The 27,649-nt window shown below is 41.3% G+C and overlaps 1 protein-coding gene across 7 annotated transcripts in view; it reads right to left on the minus strand.

Annotated features, from left to right (window-relative positions):
* Positions 1 to 27,649, minus strand: part of nlgn1 (neuroligin 1) — a 553,113-nt gene that overhangs the window by 337,216 nt on the left and 188,248 nt on the right. For all 7 annotated transcript variants that reach the window (XR_013285243.1, XM_077533451.1, XM_077533449.1 and 4 more), the window contains one exon: positions 4,642 to 4,794. Coding sequence is in view for 6 of the 7 variants with exons in the window: in XM_077533451.1 (XP_077389577.1) it covers positions 4,642 to 4,794 (153 nt within the window). In the remaining variant the exon portion in view is untranslated. The remainder of the gene's footprint in view (positions 1 to 4,641; positions 4,795 to 27,649) is intronic.

Consider the following 27,649-nt stretch of genomic DNA (forward strand, 5'->3'; position numbering starts at 1 on the left):
GTGAGAGAATTTAGTTATTAAGTTAAATGCTTCCCCTAACGAGATAGCAGGTTCTTCTAAATAGAGTAATATATCATCGGCATATAGATTAATTTTATGTTCTGTTGTCCCGGAGTGGATTCCTTGGATCTGTCTATCCTGACGTATAGCTAATGCAAGCGGCTCAATAAATATAGCAAATAATAAAGGAGACATTGGGCACCCTTGTCTTGTACCTCTTTGTAGAGTAAAACTCTGTGATGTAATCCCATTAGTAGTAACTGTAGCTTTAGGAGAATCATATAATATTGAAACCCATTGAATGAATGACTCCCCGAAGCCAAATTTATTTAAGACAGCAAAGAGGAAGGACCAGTTAACTTTATCGAAGGCTTTTTCTGCATCCAGCGAAATAACAACTGCCTTTTTATCATACCGCTGTGACATACTAATTAAGTTAAAGAGCCTCCTAATATTATTAGTAGAATGACGACCTTTAATAAAACCTGTTTGATCGCTATGAATAATTGTCGAGATTACTGTCTCTAGTCTAGATGCCAAGGCCTTAGCGATAATTTTAATATCGGTATTAATTAGTGATATCGGTCGGTAACTTGACGGGAGGGTGGGGTCTTTTTCTGGCTTTAATAAAAGTTTAATTGCTGCTATATTCATATCTTGACGTATATCACCCTTACTTTTAATTTCAGTTACTACTCTTAGAAATAATGGAGCAAACATTGACCAGAAATGTTTAAAAAAAATAGCCGGATAACCGTCTGGACCAGGTGCTCTGCCATTAGGCATACTGTCTAAAGCACAATACAACTTATCAATAGTAAGCGGGGCATCTAGAGTATCTTTATGTTCAGTAGATAACTGAGGTATATTTAAGCTATTAACTCATTCACTCCCAGCCATTTTCACAGAAGTAGTCCCGTTCGCTCCCGGCTGTTTTACTGGATTTTGACTGATTTTGCAAGGCCCACAGAATATTGTGTTCTATTGCTATAAAAATATGGAACCTATCAAAAGAAAGATTAAAGTCTCTTCTTTCATCAGGAAAAAAAAAGTATGTTTCTATCTGTTTCCGTCTTGCAGCAATTAGCATTAGAAGAGAGCTAAGTTTCATCAGTTTTCATAAATCTATTTAAAATTGTAAGTGAGCTTTTTTTCTAGATGGTCCTGGTTGATCTCCTTTGCTCTGCTGCCACCTGCTGGCCGTTTGTGTAATAACTACCATTTCTGCAACCGTTCTTTGCAGTTGAGGGGCTGAATCAAAGCCTTCTGTATGCTCTAGTATAAAAAAAACAACAACAACAAAACGTATAAATGCGTCTTTGGGACACTTAGAACATTAAAAAAAAAAATTTAATAGCCGTTATAAGAGATTTTTCTCGATTCCGTTGAAGTTGATTTGCCAGAAATTTACCTGATTTATTATTATGTTCAAAATTATTATATCTCAACTGTCGTATTATAAACTCTGTCTTTTTAGATAACATGTCATCTAACTGTATTTTTATATTTTGTAGTTCCGTCCATATTTGATTATTTGGGTTTGTTGCATATTCATCCGTTAGTTGTTTAATTTTATTTTCCAAGTATTTTTCTAATTTTTGATCCTGTTTCTTTTTATAAGTTGAATATGATAAAATTTTCCCTCTAATTACCGCTTTCCCTGCTTCCCAGAGAAGAGATGGAGATATATTTGGAGAGTCATTTATTTCCAAAAAATCTGCCCATTCCCTTCTTAGAATTTTATCAAACTCGTCTTTCAGTAGTGAGATGTTAAAACGGCATATCGGGGGTAGTTTAAAGGTACAGTCAATTTGTAGAGTGAGGGAGACTGGTGCATGATCACTTATAATTATAGAATGTATTTTTATAGCAGTTTTATCAACAATAGAATTATTTGTAAGGAAAAAATCAATTCTTGAGAATGATCGGTGCACCGCAGAGAAGAAGGTAAATTCCTTCTTAGTTGGGTTTTGAAGTCTCCAGCCATCGCTGAGGCCAAAATCCTCCATATATTCATCTATTACTTTAGCGGATCGTAATCGCCTTGTATATATCGTATTATTAGAACGATCTATTAATGGGTTTAAGACCGTGTTAAAATCACCTCCAATAATAATAGTAGAATTTGTTGCTAAATCGAGTAACCGAGAAAAAAATTTGTGGAAAAAATCCGGGTCATCATTATTTGGGGCATATAAATTACCAATTGTATATACTTTATTAAATATAGTTACCTGAATAATAATATATTGGCCCTCTAAATCTATTACTATATTATTTAGAGTAAAGGATAAATTCTTATGTATAAGTATTGAGACACCTCTTTGTCTACTATACACTATACATTTGGAAGTCGTTTTCCATGGCCCCACCGAACTCCTCCCATGTCCATGAGTTTTTGCCTCAGCGACCACGAAGCCACGTTCCGCTTGGCCAGCTGGTACCTGTCAGCTGCCTCCGGAGTCCCACAGGCCAAAAAGGCCTGATAGGACTCCTTCTTCAGCTTGACTGCATCCCTTCCCGCTAATGTCCACCAGTGGGTTCGATGATTGCCGCCTCGACAGGCACCAACCACCTTACAGGCGGAAGGAGGCTACCCTCTCGTCTACCGGGGTAAACCCCAACGTACAGGCGCCAAGCGGGGGGCAATAAGTTTGCCCACACCTGCTCTGTGTGTCTCTCACCGTGGGCAACTCCAGAGTAGAAGAGAGTCTAACCCCTCTCGAGAGGACTGGAGGACTGTGTGGAGGCGAGTCCGACTATGTCTAGTCGGAATCTCTCTGCCTCACAAACCAGCTCGGGCTCCTTCCTCACCAGAAAAGTGACATTCCATGTCCTAAGAGCCAGTTTCTGTAGCCGGGGATTGGTCCGCCTAGGTCTCCGCCATTGGCTACCACCCAGCCAACTTTGCACCCAACCCCTTTGGCCCCTCCCACCGGTGGTGAATCCGTGGGAATGGGGACCCACGTTGTCTCTTCGGGCTATGCCCAGCCGGGGCCCATGGGTGCAGGCCCAGGCAATCAGGCGTTCGCCAACGAGCCCCATCTCCAGGTCTGACCCGCGTGCGGGCAAGGGAAACGTGTTTCTATTTATCACAGTCATTATAAGGGGTACTATGAGCCGTGCTTGGTCTGGCCCCTCACCTAGGACCTGTTTGCCATGAGTGACCCTGCCAGGGGCATAAAGCCCCAGACATAGCTCCTAGGATCATTGGGACACAAAACCCCTCCACCACGGTAAGGTGCCGGCTCACAAGGGGGTCATTTATTTTAGTGTTTCTGAAAGCCAAGATGTTGCACTTTGGAATGACCTTACGACCTTACGACTGTTTCATGCTTTTTATCTGAGTTTGATCTACAGAATAAAACGTCTGAGTGAGTGCTCGTCCAAGACTGGTGATTCCAGTGATTCCAATCAGGGCTGGGAATCTTTGACTGTCTCACGATTTGATTCAATTACGATTTTTGGGTCTACGATTCAGAATCGATTTTCGATTCTCAATTCAAATGATTTTTGTCACGGCTGTCGCCTCGGGCCCGCCGCCGGCTACGCTCTCCTATTATGTGTGTGTGTGTTTGTGTCGGCTGGTGCTAGTATAAATGGACTGCAGCTTGAATGCGCCAGCGCGACACCCGAATTGGATGACTGTGCCAGCGCGACGCGCTGATTGGACGGATGTGCTGGCGCAATGTCCTGGGAGGTGGCCGTCCGCCCCTACGCCCTCGGTGGAGCAGCTCCAGCCCTCTCCGCCAATCGCCGACCACCACCTGGCCGGACTGCTCCACAATAAAAAGCCCTGCGTTGCCGCTCCTCGGGGCGGCTGGAACTTACAGTGCAGCTCGCCTCGTTGGTGTCTCTTTTGTTGTTGGCTCTTGTTTTGAGACACTCGTTAAACCCGTGACCTTGGTACCCCATTTTGTGTTCGTTATGTATTCTTGTATTATTTCCCTTTTGCTATTGTTGTTTCTCCTCCGCTCTGTCAAATGCGGTTATTGTGTGTTCACCTTCCACTTTCACTCCCTTGTCAAACCCCTGCCTGAAACTTCAATTAAAACTACTAAGCTGTTAAAGTCGACCCAGTGTTTATCCACTCTCTATTTTTCTGTTATTGTGTTACTTCCCTTCCCTTTGGCGAGCCGGGCATAACATTTTCAATTCAAAATTATTTGATTGACAAATGATTTCTGCTTCAATTTACATATATGCACAACAGTCATGATCTACTCCAGTCTGCCTTGCAAGACAAAATGACAAATAGCCAAAATGCCATTAAAGTGACTTATTTTTTTTTGTTTCATTTATTAATTTTGTATTGTAAGTGCCTTTTCCCACAAAAACAGCATGTGGGCTACAACTGCCCTTTCCCCTTCTTTTTCATTTCTAATTTAAATAAAATTGATTGTGGGATATTAAAATCAATTCGGTTAATAAATGAGAATCTCGATTCTTTTATGAATCAATTGTTTTTGGCACACCCCTAGTGGTAATGTAGATGGAAATCACTCACTTGCAGCCAGGCCATAACTTTTGCATGCAGCTAAACATAAGCCAACAGGATGTCTTTGCACTGTCGTATCATCAGATATTTTGATCAATTACACAAACTACGATACTAACTCTGCAATTTGGTTATATCCTTACCTAGAACACCCAACCGGTAATTGACTGTTATGACAATCACATTCCCGTAGCTGGCCAGGACACTGCCATCAAACAGGTTTCCAGTTCCTTCCATGTAGGATCCACCATGGATGAAAACCATCACTGGCTTGGGACTTCCACTCTCCCTTATGTCTAAAGATGCAGACAGAAAAGAAGTAAAAAAAAATGGGGAAAAGAGGAGATTAGATTAAAAATTGATGATGTTAGTCAAAGAAACAATATCACTTCTAGGAAGCCATGGCCACCATAGTGTTTTTTAGGGTTGGAACAGTTTTTGAAAACCGTTAAAGATCTCCTGAAATTATCTTTTTTGAAAACTGTTAAAGATCTCCTGAAATGAGCTTTGCAGCAATTACACCAACCATCCTCTGAACACCCTAACACTGTATGAAAAAAATGTTCACGAAATTGTACCTTGTTGTAGAGTTGCAGTCTCCACTAGGAAGGTCTACTGTTAGACTAGCATCAAACGAGCGGATTTTGGTGGGAGTGGCCAAGGCTCGCCAGACTTCCATGTGATTTTGACTACAAGATGAGTTGGGCGTTGCCAAGTCTCATCTTTTCCGTGTGCTCTTGTTTTGAAATGGGAGTCTTCACGTCTGCACCAGAAGGAATATTGGCGCATGCTTTTGCGTGCTTTAGTTTCAATAGTTGGTACCGATTCCGGAGTAAGTGAAAATGTTCTGCTAATCCACGTTTGTATAGTCCCAAATTCCTGAAGCAGTCGTCAGATAAATGTTTGCCACAAACTGTCAGGGCTGCCAACCCTTCTCACGATGCACATTTTCTGGGTAAAGCTGAGGGTCTTTGCCCTTTTTCAGGTACGGAATGATCTCTGCTGAGCGCCAGGATTGTGGGCACCATTGAGTTGTCCAGCTGGAGTTGAGGATTTGGAGGAGGATAGGGAGTGCAGCAGCGGGCAGGTGTTTAAGCATCCCTGGAGCAATCCCGTCTGGACCAGCGGCTTTGCCTGGCTTTAGCGTGAATGGGCACTCGAGCGATTGCCGAGGGGAACCCTGTAGTCTATGAGCATCTCTTCGAAGCTCTCGTACGGTCCTACTCGACTTATCACTCTTGCACCCACTCACCCTCGCGTATTCGATTGCAAAGGCCGTTGCCTTGGCCCTGTCGGAGGCATACTGACGATTGTTGTAGGTGAGGGTCTTCCCTGTATCGTGTGAGCGGGTGGCTGAGAGCGATTTGACAACCGCCCACGCATTTTTGGAGTCCTTGGTCTCCGTGATTTTGGATAGATGGAGCTGCCAAGCTGCTCGTTTCGCCTGGTTTGTCTTCTCAACTGCCTTTCGGTTCATTTGAAGGTAGAGTTGCCGTGTGGATGCATTCAAGTTTTGGCGGAGCCGGTTCCTCTCTTTGATTAATTTTTTCAGGTCATCATTCATCCAGGGAATGTGGTTTGGGCGGATGACCTTCTTGGGGACTGCTTCGGCGGATGCAGTTTTGAGGATGGCTGTGAATGAGTTGAGAAGAGGGGTGGTGGCTGCGGACAGATCGATGGAGGGAAGCTCTCGAAGGACGACACTCCCATACTTCCCCCATTCACCCTTCTTGAAGTTGAGGTTGACTCTGCGCCGTTCCGCCTCAACCTTGAACTCCTCCTTCCATTTTACCAAGACAGGAAGGTGGTCAGAGGAGAGCTCGAAAAGGGGTGTCCAGTTGCAGGCTTCTGCGGTAGCAGGGTCCGCTAGTGTTAGGTCTGGTGCACTGAGATTGCTTCTGTCAAGGTGCCTGGTGTTACGTATAGGGGTGCCGTTGTTCAGTAGCCATCTGCCCTTATCTCCAAGCCAGTCGTCGATGGCTTGCCCCCTGGGGTCGGCCCGTGAGAAATCATCCCAGGTGGTGTGATGGGCATTGAATTCACCACAGATGAGGCCTCGACCGGTGGGGAGACAAGGTAGCCAGGTTGTATGGCTGTTAGGTGGGCCGGAAAAGAAGGAGGATACAGAAGGGATATAAATATTTGTGAGGGATAGGTTGGATCTTCTTGCAGTGGGGATTAGGATTTGCTGGATCTCTGTGGAGCCGGTGTTTGCAGTTGGCAGCAAGATGTAGGGGATGCCTTGGAGTAGGCCTCCCCCTCGGTGGTATTTTGTAACACTGTTGGCACGGTCTTGGCGGATGGCGTCAAATCCCGGAAGGGAGGGGGTGGGATCCTCAAGGCCCAGTTTGGTTCCCCTGGAAGAGCTCCTCGCCGGACACCACGAGAAGGTACCTTGTCGTTGTCCTGCATGTGTTGTTGTTGTTGTTTTTTTGTTTTTTTTAACCTTTTTTGGAAATAAATACTGTTCACAATCACAGACTCCTTTTTATTTCAAATTGTCAATAGACTGGAACGAACAATGTTTGCATAGCAAAGTTTATGACTCGTAATTCCACTTACTGCTATGAGATTCACTCTTTTGGGTGAGCACCAGTGTTGTTCAAGTTACTTTTGATTAGTAAAGGGTTATAGTTACTTTTCTAAAAAAAACAGAAAAAAAAAGGTAACACTTTATAATAACGATTGTTAGGTAACAGTTTGTAATGCGTTTGTAAAACATGAATTCATGATAACTAATGATGAACTAATCATTTGTAATTATTAAAATATTAGGAACAAGTACTTTACAAATGACTAGTAGTTAATAAGTTGTAAATGTATTAGCAAACGATGAACTCATGAAGAGCAATTCAGAACTCATGATGAACTCACAATTTGCAACTGTTGAATGATTGTTAACTCATAATGAGTAAAACGGGAAAGAAATTGACAATTTTTTCGTTAATAACTTGTAAAAGCATTAACAAACGGTGAATTCATGATTAGCAGATCTTAACTCATGATGAACTAACAATTTTGCAACTGATAAATGATTGTTAACTAATAATCAGTAAATATTTAAACATGAGAAAATGTAATTTACAAATTGTTAGTTAATATCTTATAAATGCATTAGCAAAAGATGATGTCATGACGAAGAGTTCTGAACTCATAATTTGCAATGTTGTGGGATTATGAGTTAATAATTTGCAAATCATACCTACTGGTTAACACATGATTCAGAAATGTATATTACTCATCATCATAATGCAAAAACATGTCATGAAGTGCAATTCTGAACTCATGATGAGCTACCAATTTGCAACTATTGAAGAATAACATTCAAAGTCCTTGTAGCGCAGCTCCTCATCTGGGCCCATGGAAATCAAGGCCCCACTGGTGTGGTATTATTATTTTCATTATATTACAAACCTTTTTGCAGATCCACTCCAAAGTTGAACATTGGTGATTCCGCCAGTATTTGTAAACTGTTATTATCATTTACAACTTAGATTACCATGTGTACAAATCATGTTATCATGAACACATTATCTATTCATTTTAACAAGTCATTTAATAATCTTTTTGCATACCCTATTCTAAAGTGACTACACTTCATCATGTTCAAATGACTAATATGTTTGCTGATAATATTTATTATGAACAAACTACGTTTTCATATTAACAAGTCATTTAATAATCTTTTTGCATACCCTATTCTAAAGTGACCACACTTCATCATGTTCAAATGACTAATATGTTTGCTGATAATATTTGTTATCATGAACAAACTACGTTTTCATATTAACAAGTCATTTAATAATCTTTTTGCATACCCTATTCTAAAGTGACCACACTTCATCATGTTCAAATGACTAAGATGTTCGCTGATAATATTTATTATGAACAAACTACGTTTTCATATTTACAAGTCATTTAATAATCTTTTTGCATACCCTATTCTAAAGTGACCACACTTCATCATGTTCAAATGACTAATATGTTTGCTGATAATATTTGTTATCATGAACAAACTATGTTTTCATATTAACAAATCATTTAATAATCTTTTTGCATACCCTATTCTAAAGTACCATACTTCATCATTTTCAAATGACTATGTTCTTTGATATTATTTTTATTATATAATTTAGATGTTTTAGATAAACGTGGTCCAGGAAGAACATTGTTCTGAAATACAACACAAATATGGGCAAGTGTGGAACAATTTCTCAAAGATTTTATCCCATAGACTTCACAAGGACATAGACAAACATGGATTATTGCATCATTTGTATCTTCTCCCAATGTCGTGAATTAGGCGACCAAGGATCCCATTGCGATGTTGTTTGGCTAACCACTCATGCCACTCGATCACTGAAAGATGTTCCACTAGAGATTGCTCTGTTCGATTGCCCCTGAGCCTCCAAATATTTTCTTTGTAGCTTCTCCAGGCTCTCTCTAAATGCTGGGTGTGTGCCCCTGTTTGTGCATCAACAAATGCTATACTGTGATTAACAGTAAAATGCTTGTACCCTAATTCAGGCAAAGCACGATAGGCCGCCACTCATCACTGATGATGACAGATCCTCTCTTAGCGTGGTGAACGATGAGCGGTATCAGCTCCTTCCTTGTTCTCCTTTGAACTAAGCGTAGAACTGGCTTTGGTGTCTTGTCTCTGCGGTAGTTTACCCCAAGTAATCCAAACACCCATTTTTTCCTTTTCCAGGTTGCAGCAGCTCTCCCACGCCCATACTGAAAAATATATAGATAAAATTAACACAAAATCACGACTATTCATATACATAAAAGTCCACCATGTTCTTGAAAGCCTTAGTATGCTTGCTCTCTGAAGCACAGCGTGCCGCAATACGATGTTATCCAAAGAATTATGATAATTTTTATTATTGTTATTATTATCATCCCAATGTGCCTGTTTTAGATGGACTATCTCCTCCCATTCCGTTTGATCTATTGACAATTCAAACATGGAATGATACAACATGATATAGTGTAGTGTCATGCCTACAGACTTTTTGATATGCCTGGATACTAAAAGTGTTTCAATGTGTAAAAAGAAATCATGTAAAATATGTTTCCATGATGATTTAGGGGTAGCATGCACAGTGTTTTTTTTGTTTTTTTTAGGGGGGATCAAGGTTAAAAAGAAACTGTGTTTAAACGATCTTCTTGGTTTGAGTTCTGTTTGTGTATACATTTTTCCGACCATATTTGTAGTTTTGAATTTCTATATTGAAGGAAATTTGGTGCTAATTGCATAGAGCTATCATCAGCAAAACAGCCAGGAAGTGGTAATAATGCAACTGTAACTGGAAGTTATATTTGTAATGATAAATATGTGCTGCTAAAAAGTGAGACTTGTGCATTTTTTATTATGAAGTGATAATTGCCTACAGTGGAAGACTGGTTAGCACGTCCACGTCCCAGTACTGAGGACGAAAGCTCGAGTCCGAGCTCCGGCCTTCCTGGGTGGAGTTTGCCTGTTCTCCCCGTGCCCGCGTGGGTCTTCTCCGGGTACTCCGGCCTCCTCCCACATTCCAAAGACATGCATGGCAGCTTAATTGGGTGCTCCGAATTGTCCCTAGGTGTGCTTGTGAGTGTGGATGGTTGTTCGTGTCTGTGTGCCCTGCGATTGGCTGGCAACCAGTTCAGGGTGTACCCCGCCTACTGCCCAGAGCCAGCTGAGATAGGCGTCAGTAGCCCCCGTGACCCTTGTGAGGGATAACCGGTCAAGAAAATGGATGGATGGAAATTAATTGGTGGATTCATGAGTTGAAGCCTCTGGATGTGAGTCCAACTTCCCACCCACTACACCGTGGCTACTATATTATAGTGGTAAAATAGCTGAGGGTTGTTGTCCTTACCTTTCTTTTATGGAGGAAATGACTCTCATCAATTACGATAAACTGTCTTCTTCCGCCAATCTCTTGTCCTGTCCGTCTCCTCAGCTTTTCCATTGAATATGCACATGCTATTCTTATTTTTTTGGCCATCTTGGTCAAAGATGCCGAACTTCCCGCAATTTCATCATCTATCATGTCAATCTGACGCAGCCTCAATCCTTGAGCGAACCTAAAAATACACAATGACATGCTTGTTACCTGGATACTGTTGAAGAGCATGTATAAACTGTATGCTAATGTGTCATTGCAAAGACTTGCTTTTAAAAAAATAAATATAAACTTTTGCAAGTTGAAATAGTAAAAGCAAACGTTTTCACAATGTGAGATAATACAATAAATAGTATTTAAAATTCTTCATCAGAAAAACAAAGGTTTTAACATTTATAGGGTCATTAATTAACCCATGGGTGTCTTCAAGGCCTCAGTATAAGGTAAAATTGATATTTACAGGAAAAGACAAAAAATACTACCATTGAAATATTTAAGCAGTCTCTTACTTCATTACTAGAATTTGCATTATAGTTGCCTTCCCTTTTGCAGTATACTGATTTTTTGAAGATTTTTTTTTCTACAGATAAGCAACTGCATTAAGTTAGTTGTAACAACAGAGGCCAGAAGTGACTTTGTGACTCACACAACAAACTTAAAAATGACTGCATTGACACTTTTGGAGGAGAAAGGTAATTTAGACATAAGATTAATTCCATAAATGTTACAATTTAGCATTTACTGACCTGTATATAAATCTCATCCAGTTGAAGAGACACATTTTTGACCTGCTGAAAACAGACTTAGCTCTGATTGACTTTTTATGAAGTCTGTGGCGCTTTTGGCATCTCCTGGGGACCACAGGTCAAGTCAATGTATGTTTTCAAACATTGACTATCAATTAATCGTTTTTTGTTTTTGTTTATGTAAATAATTCCACAAATGAAAATTACTCATCGGGATTGGGGAAAAAAATAAAGCGACATAAAAGCATGTTGAAAAGATCTTACCATTCATAGAAATCGATGCAGTCAGCTCGGCTCAATTTCATTTTTCTTTTGCAGGTTTTGCAGTGTATCTTACTGCCAATCACTTTCTTCTTTTGTAACCACAAAATTAGATTCAGCGTATTTTTGACTGTGGGTGTTTTTTCCACCAGTTCCCTGACTTTCCTTGCAAAACGCTTCATTTTCGACATTGCGCAAGGAGGCTGAGCCCGGGATGGTATTTGAACACTCTGACCGGGTAGTTTCCCTCTTAAAACAACAACCAATCAGATACTGAGTCTCAATTTCGTGGCCCGGCTTGAAATAAACACTGAAAAATGTTTACCATGTTGCCAGTTGCACTCAAGTATCTATTTGTTTCTCCACTTGATGATAAAAAAACGTGCCCGTTTTTTTTTTTTTTTGGTGTGGATTTTTATGTTTCCAAAATTGAAGCAAGAAATTATGTAGCTGTTTTACTTCCAGCTTGCATGTGTTCCTACTTGTACCCTGTTCGTATTGCGTTATTTTCTCTTAATCTGGCAACACAATACGAGACTCTGGCCCTACATGCTAACGGTTGGAAGAGAGAACGAAGCCAAGCGACTTGTTTTCTCAGCTCCAAACACTAAACAGCATGGCTGATACGCGCTCACGAAAAAAGAACAGCAAGCAACAGACTGCCGCCACATCCGAAGGTAAGTTCAATGTGACAAGTTAAGTGTTAAAGTGCACGGCAAACTATTATACCATGATTTCTCGACAGTACCCGACATCAGTTTAATTAACCTACTGTGATGCGTTTGGAAATCTACTAAATTGAGACGTTGGGTTTTCGCCAGCGTTTGCAGTCCACGCAGTTCAGTGCTTCGTTGTATGATTCCCAAACAGCTGGTGTGACGATGCGAAAAATTCAAGAAATTCTCAAACTCTGACTTCTCACGAAGCAAATAGTTTATTATAGGGGTGCACCGATCACAAAAGGATTTAGTTGGCCGGCACCTCAGAAAAAGAAATCAATAAATCATATCCTCCATGACTTTGTTTCTCTTTGCAGATATTAAAAATTGATCTAGCAAATGAGTAGGCCATGTCAACGATTTTATGATATATAGACTAGTATTACAACATTGGGTGAATTTATCAGTTTATATTTTTAGTTTTACTATGTAAATTCCAGTCAAATCTCATTTACAGGCAGAAAAAATGGTCCATCGATTAACTTTTAATGCCGTACTTAAGAGACTCATGCAAAAAAACCTGTAATGACACAGCAATTGTAACATGTGTAGCCTAGTAAGAGGTGGCACACTAGGCGACGCTTAGTAGGCGTAGAACATAAATTACTGTAGCAACAAAGAGGACTGTGCTTGAGCTCTGATTGTCATGTTAAATGCCATGCTGTTGAAAACACCAATTTTTTGTCTAACTACAGTATGGTTATAAACCTCAGAGCATCAGAATCTACTTTACGATCGCACCCATTGAGAAGGACAATAATTTTGAATCCATGGCATTGTCAATTGGAAGACATTAGAATTGCATAAAATTTGGAGAATAATTGACAAAGCTACTTTCGAAATTTGGCTGGCGTTATTAAACATTCTACTATTCAAAGCTCGTGCCTCATGCCTCATCTACTTATTTGATACTTAGAAGTGGAATGTCATGGTTTGATTCTACTAAATTGATATTTTTTTTACTACATGTTTTGCCTCTGCAGATGCACCAACATACAGAATAGCAATGGAATCCAAAAATTAAGGAACTGGAGAAAGATAGAGAGTTCCTGCTAAAGGAACTGTCAGAGTGTAAGTACTTATTCATTGGGTACTTCTAAACTTGAGATATACTTTAGTTTAGATATGAAAATGCATCGGGGGTTTTTTTAGATAACAGTTCTTCCATTTTAATTGTTCATGCAAACAGAATATTGTGTTCTCATAGGTATAACCAAAGTGTATCATTATTCACTTCATCAATGAGTCATGTGATTCCATGTTTGTCTTTCATCAGACAAGAAAAAGGACATTACTGGAACCACAAAGCATGATTCGGATTCAACACGGTCCTCTTCGGAAAAGTCCTCATCTTCTTCTTCTTCCTCATCCTCCTCTTCCTCTGATGAGGAAAAAAGGAGGAAGAAAAAGAAGGGAAAAAAACACAAGAAGATGGTGAAGCGCCCAAAGAAGAGAGCGACTAAAGGAAAATGCACTTTTGGAAGAGGTGTGCTACAGTGCTCTCTTTTGTTAACTTGCATAACTGTACAGTAGTTGTTCACCAAGCGACATTTAAAAAAAAAAGGGGTATAGATGTTATACTATGTTACCAGTTTGGTCATTGTTTTCCAAAGTAAAAACTAATGGGATATTGATCGGCCGCTTAATTGTCGATAGCTAAAAATTATATAAGTACACTAGTGGTTTGACTTATACTTATTCAATTATGTTGTATTACAATAAAGATGAGTGTGCAGTAAATTATCATGGGAAGATTCTTATGTAGCTTGTGGGAAGATTAGGGTGAACACAAAGGGGGTTCTTTTAGTCTTATCTTTTTTGATGGAAAAACAAATTCATAGTGCCATTATTGTACTTAATATTATTTGCATTAAACCTGTGTAACTTACACCCTCGCAAACAATCTTTATGCTCACAAAGTGCTTTTCTTGTTGCCATCAAATTATTGACAAATAAATAAGCAGGCTTCATAGCCTGAGCAGAAATGCATGTGAAGATGTTCCCTTTGCATGGAAAATTTCTCTAACTCAACTGATATCACAACTCATTGCAGAGTATGAATCACTGTGAATAATTTAGACCTACAACACTTTGATAGTGATAATATAGTGTAAGAGTAAAATACTATGTCAAAGAACATTAAACAATGTTCACCTCGCTCTTTATTTTGAGCTTCTCTTTGGTATATTTGGGGGTCATTGTTTGTATTTTGCTTGTCAGATCTTCTTACGCGATATCACTAAAATAAACGTAATTACAGTTAGTACACACAGTTGAATAGGAAAAGGCGTGGCGTTCTTTCTGCATAAATACCGAAGTAGCAAGTCAAATAGGTGTACCCACCATTCGTAAACAAGTACATTTACCCTGCGGTTGCTGGGGTTCAACTAGATCTCCACATCTGATTTGGGATCAATAATGTACAGATTTACTGTTGCATTTCACAAACTGAAATCTTTATGTCAGTTATATGATCATATAGGGTAGTGAAGATTTGTGAGACTGGAGCTGTATGTAAATAAAAAGCCATACTCAACTCTGTTTCACATGGCTACGCAAAACCAATACTGATTGGCTCAAAAATAGCTGGTCGTAAATGTGAGAGATTTGCCAAACAGCATTTTTACAGCGGTAGAAATGTTTTAAAATGCCATAGTGAAATAAACAACTGAGTTTATTAGAATTTTATTTCTCAAACTATTCTAACTTTGGACTTTAACAAAATGAATAAAGCTTAATATATTACAATATGGGTTCTTCAGTATTGAATAAAGCAACATTGCGGAAAGGTGACAAAATAGATGACAAAATAGATGATTCCATTTTATCAGTGTCACGCCGCCACCAGGCGTGGCGGTTGATGCTTTTATTTTTGTGTCTCTGTTTCCCGTTTTACTTTGAAATCCTAACTCTCCTCTCACCCCAGGTCACTTGCCCTTCCTGCCGCGCCATAATTACCGGTCCCCGCCCTTGATTATCACCACCTTCCACCAATCACCTACTGCAATAAAAGCCACCTGCATTCTCCCCTCAGTGCCGAAGTGTCACAGTCAGTGCATGGAAGCGTCCCACAGTCCTTATGTCCTCGTTCATGTTGCCACGTATTTTTGCCTTGTTTTTGTGCTTTTTCCTCCCCAGTGGAGCGCCTTTTGTTACCCCTTTTGCCTTGTGCCCTTTTTCCTCCCTAGCGGAGCGCTTTTCGTTGTTCCCAGTACCTTTTGCCTGTTTTTTCCTCCCTAGTGGAGCGCTTTTTGTTCTCCACTTTTTTGCCTCCCTGTTCTCCTCTCAGCTTGAGAGGAGACCCCTGTTGGCCGGTAATAAACCTGCTGCCTTGGTGGCTTACCTTACGCCTGCGTCTGAGTCCTACCTTACCTCGCCTTGTCAGTACACTTCGGCCAGCATGGACCCAGCAGGCCAGGTCGAGGCCGCACTGCAGAGCCAGGAGGCCCGGCTCGACAACCAGGACCGGATCCAGCAGACCATGCTGTCCCAGATTGGGGAATTGACCAGCCAGGTCCACGAGCTGGTAAGCCTCTCACGGCGTCGAGCGCCAGCTCCTACTGGACAAATTCCTCATCCTGAGTTCTCCGTACCGACCACGCCATTCACCGGGGTAGGATTAAGACTGGCTTCCCCAGAACGATACTCCGGTGAACCCGGACGCTGTCAGACTTTCCTCACGGAATGCGACATTCATTTTGAACAGTTACCACAGGCATTTCCCACAGCCCGATCCCGAGTGGCCTTCATGGTGTCTCACCTGACGGGACGGGCCAAAACCTGGGCGACCGCGGAATGGGCCAGGGGTTCCTCGGTCTGCCAAAGCGTACAGGACTTTCAAATCGCTTTGCGCCAAGTCTTTGATCCAGAAAACAATGACCGAGAGAAGGCACGAGCACTGAGCCGACTTCAGCAAGGCAAAGAATCTGTCAGCGATTACGCTGTCCGTTTTCGAACACTGGCAACGAACAGTGGCTGGAACGCCATAGCTCTTCATGACTATTTCTTGAAAGGACTCTCACCTGCCATTCAAGAGCTTCTGATTCCCGGTTCAACCATTCCCAAGGGGAGACTGTACTCAGTCTCAGGACCCGAACGCCAGGCCATGAACAACTACATTGATGACTCCTTGAAATCCGGCCTCATCCGACCGTCTTCCTCACCTGCTGCCGCAGGGTTTTTCTTTGTGAGTAAAAAGGATGGATCCCTACGCCCCTGCATTGATTACAGTCCTTTGAACGACATCACTGTTAAGAACCGGTACCCATTGCCCTTGATGTCCTCGGTGTTCGATCAGCTGCAACAAGCCAAGATCTTCACGAAGCTCGATCTGCGGAACGCCTATCACCTCATTCGGATCCGTGAGGGAGACGAATGGAAGACAGGCTTCAACACTCCTCGGGGACATTATGAGTACCTGGTCATGCCATTTGGCCTCACGAATGCTCCAGCCGTCTTCCAGGCCATGATAAATGAGGTACTCAAGGACTTCATAGATCACTTCGTGTACGTTTACTTGGATGACATTCTGATCTACTCACCTGACCTAATGAGCCATCGAGACCACGTAAACCGAGTACTGCAACGTCTTTTGGATCACCATCTGTACGTGAAAGCTGAGAAGAGCCTATTTCATGTTAACACCATCTCCTTCCTGGGATTCATCGTGTCACCAGGGAAGGTGGAAATGGACGCGGACAAGGTCAGCGCCGTACGAGAGTGGCCCACGCCAGACTCTCGGAAGAAAGTTCAACAGTTCCTCGGATTCGCCAACTTCTACCGCAGATTCATAAGAAGCTTCAGCACCATTGCCGCTCCCCTACACGCCTTGACCTCCCCACAAGTCCGTTTTTCATGGAACCCGGAAGCCGAAAAGGCATTCAAGGACTTAAAAGCACGCTTCACCAATGCCCCAATTCTCAGAGTCCCAGACCCCAAACGCCAGTTCGTGGTGGAAGTAGACGCCTCCAGTGTTGGAATTGGGGCGGTACTGTCCCAGCGTTGTCAAGAGGACGGCAAGACACATCCCTGCGCATTTCTTTCACGTAAATTATCCAAGGCTGAATGCAATTACTCAGTCGGAGATCGGGAGCTTCTCGCTGTCAAAGTGGCCCTAGAAGAATGGAGACACTGGCTGGAAGGCGCTGAAATGCCTTTTGTGATCTGGACCGATCACCGAAATTTGGAGAACCTATGCCAGGCCAAAAGACTCAATCCCCGACAGGCCAGATTGTCCTTGTTTTTTTAACCGCTTTGTATTCTCTCTAACTTACAGACCAGGCAGTAAAAACGTCAAGGCGGACGCATTGTCAAGAATCCACGAATCCGAGCTATTGGAAGCCGAGCCTGAGACCATCCTGCCCCGGGATTGCATAATTGGAGCCATGAGATGGCAAATTGAGGACGATGTTAAGGAGGCATTGCGCAACGTCACTCCCCCCACGTCTTGTCCACCACGTCGACTCTTCGTGCCTGAGGAACTAAGATCTCAGGTGATACACTGGGCTCACACATCACAGTTGTTTTGTCATCCTGGAGTCCGCAGGACCATGTATGCTGTTGCCAGGAGATTCTGGTGGCCGGCTATGGAAACCACCATAAAAGAGTACGTCGCTGCCTGTCCAACTTGTGCCCGCAACAAGACCTCAAATCAGTCCCGGATGGGCCTTCTTCAACCACTGCCAATCCCATCCAGACCATGGGCAGAAATCTCATTGGACTTCGTAACCGGTCTACCCTCATCCCATGGTAAAACCACAATTCTCACAGTTGTCGACAGATTCTCCAAGATGGTTCACTTCATTCCACTGTCCAAGCTCCCATCCGCCAAAGCAACCGCCGACATTATGATCCACCACATATTCAGATTTTATGGTTTTCCCTTACACATCGTTTCCGACCGTGGACCACAGTTCGTCTCCCGATTCTGGACACAGTTCTGCAAAGCCCTAGGAGCCAAAGCCAATCTTACTTCTGGATACCACCCTGAGGCCAATGGACAGGCAGAACGACTGAACCAACAGCTTGAAACCGGTCTCCGATGCCTTGTCTCCCAGAACCCGACCACCTGGAGCAAGTATCTGGTATGGGTCGAACTTGTGCACAACTCATTGCCCACATCTGCCACAGGTCTCACCCCGTTTAAATGCGTCCACGGCTACGATCCACCATTCTTCGCTGAACTGGAGGAGGAGGCAACGGTTCCCTCGGTCCAGGCCATGATCCGTCGGTGCCACAAAGTCTGGTCGGCGGCCCGGACGGCGCTTCAACGGCAGGGAGACCGGGTGAAGAGGGCCGCCGACCGGAAAAGGAGACCGGCACCCGAATACCGCCCAGGCCAGCGGGTGTGGCTATCGGCCAAACACCTCCGACTCAAGGTGCCATGTCCAAAGCTGGTCCCGCGATTTGTGGGGCCTTTCCCAGTAACCAAGTCCATAGGGCCTGCCGCCGTTCGACTCCGTCTGCCCCGATCCCTCAGAGTTCATCCTACATTTCACGTCAGCCAAGTCAAGCCTGTTCACGAAAGCCCGCTGGTGCCCTCCGAACACGACCCACCCCCCCCGGAGATGATAGAAGGCGGCCCCGTTTACAAGGTCAGAAAACTCTTAGATGTTCGTAATCGGGGCCGCGGGAGGCAATACCTTGTCGACTGGGAGGGGTACGGCCCGGAGGAAAGACAATGGGTCCCCTCCCGGTTCATCGTTGATCCCTCCCTCATTGATGATTTTTATGCTGAGCACCCTGACATTCCTGGGCCGTCAAGAGCCGGCCGTTGAGGGGGGGGTACTGTCACGCCGCCACCAGGCGTGGCGGTTCATGCTTTTATTTTTGTGTCTCTGTTTCCCGTTTTACTTTGAAATCCTAACTCTCCTCTCACCCCAGGTCACTTGCCCTTCCTGCCGCGCCATAACTACCGGTCCCCGCCCTTGATTATCACCACCTGCCACCAATCACCTACTGCAATAAAAGCCACCTGCATTCTCCCCTCAGTGCCAAAGTGTCACAGTCAGTGCATGGAAGCGTCCCACAGTCCTTATGTCCTCGTTCATGTTGCCACGTATTTTTGCCTTGTTTTTGTGCTTTTTCCTCCCCAGTGGAGCGCCTTTTGTTACCCCTTTTGCCTTGTGCCCTTTTTCCTCCCTAGCGGAGCGCTTTTCGTTGTCCCCAGTACCTTTTGCCTGTTTTTTCCTCCCTAGTGGAGCGCTTTTTGTTCTCCACTTTTTTGCCTCCCTGTCCTCCTCTCAGCTTGAGAGGAGACCCCTGTTGGCCGCTAATAAACCTGCTGCCTTGGTGGCTTACCTTACGCCTGCGTCTGAGTCCTACCTTACCTCGCCTTGTCAAATCAGTACTCATGTAATGCTTCTCAACCATTCAAAGTACTTTTTAAAAGCAATTGTTGTATATACTTGCAGTACCATACATCATAAGATTCATCTTACAGTTGTGCTGTCCAACATGATCATAATGGTTGCAGAAAAATTACTGAGTTCTATAAGACATGGCTAAAAGTATCTTGTGAACCTATGAACAAGACTGAAACCACTATATTAGTCCTTGCATTGCTCACTCATTTCTTTCATGATTCCAGCTTCAACACCCGAGGATGTCATTAAACGATACAAGAAGGTCCTCCATGTCTTCCTGCGAGGGAAGAATCTCAGACAATCATTTGAGGCCGTTGGTGTGGATCGCAACACAGTCTTAGCTAGTGTGTCTATTGCTGAGTTGAGTGTCGCCAACCCGGAAAAGTACAGCCAGGTCCTTGAGGGATATTCAAGGGGCCAAAAGTTGAAAGAGTTTGAATTAGTTTGTCGACAAACAATAGACAGTAATCCATCCATCAAAGCCGAAATTGAACTCATGAAAAAAAAGGGGAAACTGCTGCCTTTTATGAAAAGGCAGTAGATAAGTTAAGTTCAACAGAAGTAATTTTCAATTGCAACTGTTAGTCCTACAGTTTTATGTTGTAGGAAATGTAGTACTGTACACATATTTGTATTCAACAATACTACTTGTTAATTTGTACATTACATTTGCAAATAAAAAAGGAACTAGCAACATTTTGTATGTTTCATCACTTTAGAATAGGGTATGCAAAAAGATTATTAAATGACCTGTTAATATGAAAACATAGTTTGTTCATGATAACAAATATTATCAGCAAACATATTAGTCATTTGAACATGATGAAGTGTGGTCACTTTAGAATAGGGTATGGAAAAAGATTATTAAATGACTTGTTAATATGAAAACGTAGTTTGTTCATAATAAATATTATCAGCGAACATCTTAGTCATTTGAACATGATGAAGTGTGGTCACTTTAGAATAGGGTATGCAAAAAGATTATTAAATGACTTGTTAATATGAAAACGTAGTTTGTTCATGATAACAAATATTATCAGCAAACATATTAGTCATTTGAACATGATGAAGTGTAGTCACTTTAGAATAGGGTATGCAAAAAGATTATTAAATGACTTGTTAAAATGAATAGATAATGTGTTCATGATAACATGATTTGTACACATGGTAATCTAAGTTGTAAATGATAATAACAGTTTACAAATACTGGCGGAATCACCAATGTTCAACTTTGGAGTGGATCTGCAAAAAGGTTTGTAATATAATGAAAATAATAATACCACACCAGTGGGGCCTTGATTTCCATGGGCCCAGATGAGGAGCTGCGCTACAAGGACTTTGAATGTTATTCTTCAATAGTTGCAAATTGGTAGCTCATCATGAGTTCAGAATTGCACTTCATGACATGTTTTTGCATTATGATGATGAGTAATATACATTTCTGAATCATGTGTTAACCAGTAGGTATGATTTGCAAATTATTAACTCATAATCCCACAACATTGCAAATTATGAGTTCAGAACTCTTCGTCATGACATCATCTTTTGCTAATGCATTTATAAGATATTAACTAACAATTTGTAAATTACATTTTCTCATGTTTAAATATTTACTGATTATTAGTTAACAATCATTTATCAGTTGCAAAATTGTTAGTTCATCATGAGTTAAGATCTGCTAATCATGAATTCACCGTTTGTTAATGCTTTTACAAGTTATTAACGAAAAAATTGTCAATTTCTTTCCCGTTTTACTCATTATGAGTTAACAATCATTCAACAGTTGCAAATTGTGAGTTCATCATGAGTTCTGAATTGCTCTTCATGAGTTCATCGTTTGCTAATACATTTACAACTTATTAACTACTAGTCATTTGTAAAGTACTTGTTCCTAATATTTTAATAATTACAAATGATTAGTTCATCATTAGTTATCATGAATTCATGTTTTACAAACGCATTACAAACTGTTACCTAACAATCGTTATTATAAAGTGTTACCAAAAAGACTAATATAAAAAATGATTTAAAAAGAGTAATGAAACTAAAAACAGAAATTTTGACAGACATCTTTATTTTTATCAAGTTGCCTTCAAAACAAAAGTTGATGTACAATATGAAATAAAAAAAATAATAATAATAATAGTAATAATAATCATATTATAAGCGTGCGCACACAACACAATTAACCAACACAAAATGCCCGATCCCGCCCGATGAGGCTAGAGAGATGTTTTTAAAGTAATCTAACTCCGGGCGTCCAGAATGGGAAAATGTAAAGATTTACGTTAGAAGTTACAGCAAAAAAGTAGTTTTGTTATGTACCGTAACAAATGCAAGGGCACTGGTGAGCACAAATACACAAACACTATTGTTACATTAATAAATACATGCTTAAGTAAACATACAGTACTCAAAAATTAGCGTCATTTGGCTTTTGGGTGAACTTTCAGGATGAACCTGAAATGCATTCAAACCTTTACAGGTGACTTAATGTAACCTCCACTCAGACACGGCGCTCCGCATACGCTGATCACGCACTGCGCGTAGGGCACCAACTGCCTAAGGGGGCACCAAAAAACAAATCAAGCCCGTAAAAATAATCATATTAGTAATTATAATATCAGTGTCTAATATTTAAAATAAAAGCTTGTAAAGCATGTTAATAAATACAAAAAATAACGCATTATTTACTGGACGAGTGGTATCGCTGGTCTACGTTGGAGTCCCCCCCTTAGTACTGTAGTTTGTTACTATTAGGGAAAGGGGGAGGGGGGCGGGGTGCACTTTTGCTCCAACGAAGCAAACTACTAGGGAAAGGGGGAGGGGGGTGGGGTGCACTTTATGCTTCAATCGCAAATTTGGCAGAAGTTTATTCTTGGATATCTGGACATGTCATCAAAAAGGCATCAAGAATTGGGGGCGGAAAAGAAAAAACAATGAGATGATGCTCGCGTGTCACTTGCAGGTATGACAATGACAATTTGTTTATTTTGTAGCAGCTACGTTTACATGACCACAGTTAGCAAAAAAAAAAAAAAAAAACACTCCAAACCGCCGCAGTGGAATGGTTGTGACCAGCACGTTCATTATACGGTATGTTAAATGGAATGTGACGAGACAATATTGTTTCATATGGAACGGCCAAGAGCGGCATGTACTGGTGAAAGTGTAATTTGAAACTAATAATAATAATCATATTAAGGCTAAGTAGATTTCCTCATTTCATATTCATAGTTTTAACATTATGTCCAGAATTTTTACATAGTGCCCTATCAATCCTTCTCTAAAAAGGTAGATTATTAAAATTTTCATGTACCTGTGTTTTAAATATAGGCCTGCACAATACCATAATCCTAATAAATTTTGAAAATGTTTGTACCATGGTTCAAAACCATATTTCATTGTAGAATCCCTGAATATTGTCATGTATTTCTGAATACAGAATCAATGCTTCAATATTTTCAAGGAGCATTTCATACCCTAACATAAATGCAGAAATTGCACAAAAGCTGTCATATGATGACCTGATAGCCGATTTTGCAGCCCAGAAATGGAGACATGTGCCTCTGTAGGGCCTCTACTAACTTGCTTGCACTTTGTTTATTTCCAAATGTTTATTTGTTAATAGTAGTGGCATTGAATTTTATTTTAATTCATTTAGCTTTATTTATTTGAGTATTTGGTGTCATTGTTAGTTTTATAAAGACTTATTATTTATCACTTATTTTTGTGAACATTTTTAAAACTTCAATATTGACACTTACAAGTAGGGCTGGGTATCGATTCAGATTTCCAGAATCGATTTAATTCGATTAACAAGGGCCCGATTCAATTCATGATTCACAACAATTTTCTATTCAGTTGAGGAATTCATGCAGCACATATTTTAGACAGTCAAAAGTACCAATGCTGCAAAGAGTAGAAACTTCTTGCTCTAATTTAATGCATTAGTAAGAATATGAATATTTACATTAGGAATTGAGTCCATTGCAGTTACATTAATCTGTTTCATTTAACATGGCCTGATAAAAACAATAAATAATAATTTAAATAAATTACAACCACAGCACAGGCTGTGTAAATAAATTGACAAAAATGGGGGGGTCGATATATTGATACATGGTTTTATGTATCGATATTGGGATATGAAAAGGTGTATCGATGTGATAGAGATATATCGATATTTCAAACCCAGCCCTACTTACAAGTTATTTTGTTTAATAAAGCAAAACTGACAAATACTCAGATCAGTTCATTTCTACCAGGGGAGGGGTGATGGGGTGTGCGGACGGAGTGTTGGGGGGGGCACCACAAAACATTTATGCTTAGGGCACCAAAATAGCTAGCCTCCACTAAGCTTTTCAATGTACATGTCCAACTGTATGTTCCAGTATTTTTTGCACAAGTTGTTGTTCTCTGATGAGGAGCTTAACCGCAAAATTCACAAATGACAGTGCTCCAGCTCATTGAGGTGGTATCATCAGGGAACGGTTGTTGGAGACTGTTGTACATCAAATGGATTGGCCCTGCACTTTCTACAATAGGATTCAGGTCCTACGACCTACGGGCCCTTCAAGAACAGTGGGATGCCATGCCTCAGCCGACAATGAGTCGACTTGTGAACAGCATGAGACGTCGTTGTCAAGCTGTAATTGATGCTCAACGGCACATGCCGAGTTAATGAGACGTTGAAAGTTTTTGTTGTGGTGTACCCACCATTGTTGTTAACTAGTTTTTTTTTCCCTTTTTTTTCTCTCAATTAATTGCTTGAGATGCGGAAATCACCCGTGCATCCTTCTACGTAGACCATTCAGACCAGTATTTTTTTCTGCTGGGCAAAATGTATTTATTATTGCTGATTTTGACTCTTTTCCCAAATAAGAACAACTCAACTTTTCAAAATTACCAAAATTATTCCACAAATTAGCACCTCTTACAGAAACACACCTTTGCTTAATATTTGTTCTTATTTGGATTTTTTTGTAGACACTTGTGCCCCTTAAGCCATAACTCTCTAAATACATCATAGCTTTCCCAAATATGATGATAAATCAGTTAAAACTCCACCAACACAAACCGTTTCCCAGATTTGAAGCCCCAAAATGTCAACAAAATGTATTGTGTTATTTAACTCTTTGCAATCCGCCGACGAACTAGTTCGTCATGTGACACCCGGTGGGCGTCACCCGAAGACGAAAAAGTTCGTCAAATGTGTTTTTTTTTTTATGAATGGGTGGATGAGACACTTGGGCAGTTTCCCTCTGAATATTAAGCCCGTGAAGCACTGTAGTGACGAACTGTGCCCTCTTGATGGCAGTGATGGTCTCTTTACACGAGAAGGATGTGATTTCCTAGTAAAGGCGGAGTGTTGTGGAGTGGTGGGGGCTGGGGGAGAAAAGACGAGTGCTAACGGCGGCTAACTGGAGGCCGCTAAAAACAAAAGCTCTCGCTTTTGAGCAGAGCGTTTGTCACGATCGGTCAAGAGATGACGAATAGAAAGATCAAGGAGCCGGATTCTGCATAAGAGAGTGTGAAAAGCGACAAAAACGTCACGGCCGCCCACTTCAGAAGCCACCGCCTCCGGGGTTCTCTGAGACACGGAGTGAAAGTTTGCATCGTCGTATCTCTGACCAGTCCACGTCATCTGACGAGGAATCCGTGACGAATTTGGCGAATTCGAGCCGCCTCACCAGTTGAACAGATCAATTCAAGTGTGGCAAAGGTAACAGCAGCAGCGATTTATCCCCGAAAGCTCCTGGAAGCCCCGGAGGTAAGCTAACGTTTAGCATTCTGTAAATCGAGTGATCACAATTGTACTAGTTCAGTATATTGAATGTGACAGGGATGAAATGACTTGGATGGATGAGAATATTCACTGACATGCTTCTGTATACTGTATGTGCAATGTCTGTAACCTCGTACTAACTAACGCATGTTGCACAACATTCGATTACAGTTGGGGCAGCGTACACAAATGGCCCCTTCGCAGTCACACGCAGTGCGACCGAGAGGTAAAAAAAAAAAATCACAATACCTTGCAACAATAATAAAAATTACATCTTGATCACAGTATTTTCTCTAATTTACAGAAGCAGCTACTACACTGGCAGAGGCACAAGCGTGTGAACATCTTGCAGTGTCCCCCTGAACGCAGAAGAAAGCTTCACACGCGATCACACAAAAGACACTATTGGGTTTCAAAACAAAACCCATGCACCCATTCATGCATGCATATTTTGTAAATAACCCCAAATTTGTAAATAGTTTATCAAATGTGAAAATGGAGCTGTTATTTCCCTGTATAGTACGTAAATAGCGCACACGCACGAGCACACACGCACACGCACGAGCACGCACACACGAGCACGCACACCCACACACATGCACAAACATTCCTGTAAATAATCAACATTTTGTAAATAGTTTGTGAAATGTGAAAATATTGCTGTTTACACACGCTATCAGACATGTAAATAAATCCTTATTTTGCTATCAAAAACACATTTTCATTTTTTTTTTCATGTTTTATGGAAGGCAAGGACTGTTGAGATATTTGAGATGTCACTAAACCAAAAAATATTACTGTAAAAGTCAGTTTTGCAGAAAATGCATCATTTCACAAAAAGCTTCATTTCTCCTTATTTTGCCCGAGATTCTTGAATTATGTCAAATCATTACTAAAGAACAGAATAAGGTAGAATCACTTTTTTTTTTTTTTACTTTTTTTTCTAATGAAAGAGGAGACCCCCAATCTTTCAAACGACACCCACCATGTCTATTTAGTCATAGCACACAATATTCTAATAAGCATTGAAAATGGGTGAAAATATGCGAAATCTGGTGGGATTCTGGAGTTACCTTGTCAGAAAATGCGTGGGATTGAAAGAGTTAAAGAAAAAATAAGAAAAAAAAGCCCTTTCAAGGGTAAATACAAATAGTACAAATGGTACAGCTATGCTATTTTGCGATACAGATTCTGATAGATTGGCTTACGAGCTCCACGTCTTTTGATCCATGATCCCTTCTGCTGTTTCTGGTCTAGTTTCCGCTGCCTCGTCAATTCGTGAGTACATTTCGTGCAGACCGCTTAGTTTATGACTTACTGGGCACTCATGTTTAGCGTTTGGCCCTTGCTGATGCAAGAGCCGGTTCTCTTTGTCATGTCACTGTTTGTGCAGTTGTGCCTTGATGGTTGCATCACCTTCAGTTGAAACTTTGTTATACAAATAAATAATTTTCAAAACTATTATTTGTGTCTGCATTTTTGGGTATTCAACCTCCTGAACGTAACAGAATCGTCTGAGCATATGCATTCCGCAGAATCAAATAAGGTGTGCCATGCCCTGGCCTACCAGGGACAGTTGGTTGGACGTCATGAGCAGTCTTTGACTGAGCTTAGGGAGGCGCTAAATTCATTAGCAACCCAGTTTGAGGTTTTACCCGCGCATGTTTCGCCCAGGGACACATCAGGGGGCTCACTTCGCGAACCGAGTCTCCCACATTCGTCTCGCAATGTGGGTTTGCCGGGGGGTGCGGTGAATTCATTTTTTATTTTTTTTTCCTAGAGCTCAGAATTGTTCATTCATTCATTCAACGTATTATCATCATTGCTCTTTTTGTGTGTGTGTGTGTGTATGTGTGCGTGCGTTTGTGTGCGTGTGCGTGCAAATACGTATAAATTTATACTCATTAATTCACCTAAAACCTTATAAAAAATCCCATTACCCTTCACCGTAACCAGGTACTTCAGAGTCTCGCCAGAGTCGTGAAGTTCAAATGGTCTGGAGACCAGAGAAAAGGTCAGAAAAGATAAAGAAAGATAAGTCAAAGTGAAATCCAGCACCGACCAAACACTTCCTGCCTTCCCCATGGTTACAAAATCCAAGTCTTACGCTTACGGGTGCGGTGAATTCAATCAACACTGCTTTTTAATTTTTGACCAACAGCTCTTTACCTATTCTCACGATAATACCAAAGTAACGTTCATTAGAATTTACTTATTGGGTAAAGTACCAACTTTGGCTATGGCAGTAAGCAATGCCAAACCAGTATTGCGCACTTCGCTTCCGGCTTTAGATAATTCTGTTGCGGACTACTCGATTGAATTCTGCATACTGGCAGCCGAAAGCGGTTTGGCTGACGCTGCTTTGTGTAGTATTTTCCG

This window comes from Festucalex cinctus, chromosome 10 (assembly GCF_051991245.1).
Source record: "Festucalex cinctus isolate MCC-2025b chromosome 10, RoL_Fcin_1.0, whole genome shotgun sequence".
In the NCBI taxonomy this organism is placed as follows: domain Eukaryota; kingdom Metazoa; phylum Chordata; class Actinopteri; order Syngnathiformes; family Syngnathidae; genus Festucalex; species Festucalex cinctus.